Source organism: Lactuca virosa, chromosome 4 (genome assembly GCF_052849685.1).
Source record: "Lactuca virosa cultivar CGN04683 chromosome 4, Lactuca_virosa_CGN04683_v6, whole genome shotgun sequence".
Taxonomy (NCBI): Eukaryota; Viridiplantae; Streptophyta; class Magnoliopsida; order Asterales; family Asteraceae; genus Lactuca; species Lactuca virosa.
In genome coordinates this window covers 16,172,759-16,175,773 of record NC_136429.1, presented here as the reverse complement: position 1 = coordinate 16,175,773, position 3,015 = coordinate 16,172,759, and the positions used below count along the sequence as shown (strand labels likewise).

The 3,015-nt window shown below is 40.2% G+C and overlaps 1 protein-coding gene across 1 annotated transcript; it reads right to left on the bottom strand.

Annotated features, from left to right (window-relative positions):
- LOC145169400 (TORTIFOLIA1-like protein 5) lies at positions 1-3,015 on the bottom strand. The gene is made up of 5 exons (XM_079087961.1): positions 1,975-3,015; positions 1,731-1,845; positions 979-1,511; positions 488-898; positions 1-351 (listed from the first exon to the last, which is right to left on the bottom strand). Exons 1-4 carry the CDS (start codon positions 2,797-2,799, stop codon positions 494-496), a joined length of 1,878 nt encoding a protein of 625 aa, XP_078944087.1. The 5' UTR covers positions 2,800-3,015; the 3' UTR covers positions 1-351; positions 488-493.

The following is a 3,015-nucleotide window of genomic DNA, read 5'->3' as shown; positions in this document are numbered from 1 at the left end:
TTTATAAAAAATGTAAATATCCGTATTTCATTCACGTAACTTACCCAAATAGGAAAGTAAATCACACATAACAATTGGGGTAAACTTTTACTTACCATTTGCAAATTGTCTCAATGGCAGTGAAAGCACAACCCCAGAAACGATATAAGCTTCAACTTTGTGAACACATAAATAATGTCCACAATACCCAAAACCCATGTATAACAATGAAAAAAATAATAAAAAATAAAAATAAAAAAAGCAAAAGGGCTTTTCTCTGTACATAATCTATCTCAATTCTCCAATACCTTTCGAGTGTTGATGCCTTGTGGTAAATAATGGGATGATCTTTCTATCAGCTTATACACAGATCTGAAATTACAGAAAAAAAAAAATTGTTAAAATAAAGATGGATATTCTATTTAAGGAGTGGTCCCAGGCCAAGGGCAAATGTGGAAAAACAAAGGAACCAACACAAATAATAGTTACTTGGGATGTTCAAATATACCTTGTTTTAGATTCGCTGTTGTATGCAATTGCCCAAAGAGCCCCCATCAAACCTGTCAAAATTACGATTTTGGACCTGAGCAGCTTTCTTCTTTCGTGCATTCATTAATGACTCGAAGCTTCTTCCGGGAGTTGCTGTAGGAGTAGGACTACCGAGTTTAGTAATGTCGGGACACCTGTCGGAAAGTGATTGGTGAGTTCCACGGAAAGGTGATCTTGGACCATATTGCCCTTCTGTCCTCCACCAATATTTAGGACTCAAGAACTCGGTACCCATGCAACAAGAATCTTTGGTTGAAACTCTCCCACTTGATATTGCTAAATCATATGATATTTCATCAAGTGCTCTTTCTAGACCATTTACTCGTGTCTCCAAAGAATTCATCCCACTACGGGAATTTCCCATGAATTTCTGAAATAAATTAAACAAATAGTTGTTGATGATTAAAAGAAATATTTGAGAAGGGTATTAATGTAATAATGTCAAAGCACCTGTAAAAGATTTAAGAGATTGGACTGTTGATTTTCGATCTGAACAAGTTGTTTTTGGATCCAAGACAAATCTTCAACTTCTTTTTGGTTTCCATAATCATATTCGATTGTGTTTCCATTTATCTCAAACTCACAATCATCAATAAATGGAACTACACGAGAACCAAATCTTGAACCATTAAGTTTTCCGAAATTGCCCTCTCGTGTTTTGTTAGAAATCACCTGTTCTGTAACTCGTTTTTCGGTTTCCAAGATGATTGTTTTGTCTGTATCTACTCTTTCAGAAGGCTCCATTTTTTTATTAATGAACTTTTCTTTACAATCCATGGATGCAGGAATGTTGACTTTGGAATCAGTTTCTTTCTCAAAATCAACTTTTCTGGCAATTGAAGCATTTGGTTTCCTGTAGTTACTCTTTGGGGGACTTCTACTTTGTGTTGTAGTTGGAGATGATCGTTGAATTGGAGAATTTCTGCTACTGGGAATTGTTTCCTTTAATGGAGTCTCTAAAAAGGTAACAGGAGGACCATTATCTGGATCCATAAGAATCAAATTAGGTATGAATAATTTTAGTTTAGATCACCTAACACACTTTTACCAGAAAACCAACCACCATGATTGAACAAAATGAAAATAATACGAATACCTAACCAAAAGATAAGCAACAACTAATTGATGTGTCAAGAAGGTTTTAGGAAGATTTCATCCCAATAAGCTTGGAATTTCTCGAATCAATCACAAAAACAGTTTACCTTTAGAAGATGAATTGGCATTCAGTTGAGGTGAAACAGGAACTTCATCTAGATGCCCTGGAATCTCCTTCCACAATTCTAATGTCTGATTCATCGATTCACGAACTACCTTCACCTGTTACATTTGTTAATCAAATTGAAGCCATTAGGAAAAAGAAATTGCTCGATTCCTGAAATGATTTTACACAGACCGTATATAGAACATTCATATGAAATTGAAATAGTATGATTTGATAGTTGATACCTTATCGAATCTCTTATTCTCTAAAGACGCAAGACATGATGACCTGAAAGCTGTCAAGTGAACCTTCTCCACCACTGCCAACCTTCCTAACGCCTCAACTGCCGCCTTCCTCGCCGCCCAATCATCACTACTCAGAAAGTCAACCAAGCACGGAATCAAGGAATTAAGTGAATTCCGGTTAGAAGAGGCGCCACCAGCTGCAGCAATGCTGCCGATAACAGTTAACAGCGCCGGTTTAGCTTTGAAGCCATCGGATTTAATCAATTTCAAAACCCTAGGCAATAGCTTTTGCAACTGTGCCGGTTCAGGATCCGGCGACGCCTCTATCGCCGCCGATAGACACAACGCTGAGCCGATCTGAGAGTTCTGATCCTGTTCTGTCAGAACGGCTTCCACTAACGGCTTTGACAACGAAGAGAAGGACGGTTTAGAGATTTCCGATGCAATGGACGACACAGCTCCAACGCAGGCAGACCGGACAGCGGAATCAGGGTCACGGAGGCGGCGAACTACGGCGGCAAGCATTTTAGAAACGTGTGGTGACAAAGCATCACCGTGAGTTATTGAGAGAACACCCAAGATACGGACGCATTGCCTCCGTACAGGCGACTTGTCAGACGACGACGTAGCCGAGAGGTAAGTGAGGAAAGGCGCAAAAGAGTCATGATTGAGGCTGAGAGCGATAGACTCCAGCTCCGTCGCAGCAACGGCAAGCGTATCACGGTCAGAGAGCTTGTTGAGGCAAGTGATCACTCGGTGCTTGAGATCTTGTTGAGGTTGTGCCGGTGATTGAGGAGTTAATGAGACTCGTTTAGAAAGAGACATTCTCCGAAATTTGGCGTGGAGTATATCGTGAGAAAGGTGCAGCGGTGTAGCACCACCGTTTTAAGGCGGAGGAGGCGCAGGAGATGAAGATGGCGATGGAGGGTCAAAATTGGATTGGGTCAAGCGTTTACTGGAAGTACACGAAATGAATTGCTTAAAAATGGAGAGAGAGCGAAAGGAGAACGTGGAGGAAGAACAGCAAGATGGATATTTGTG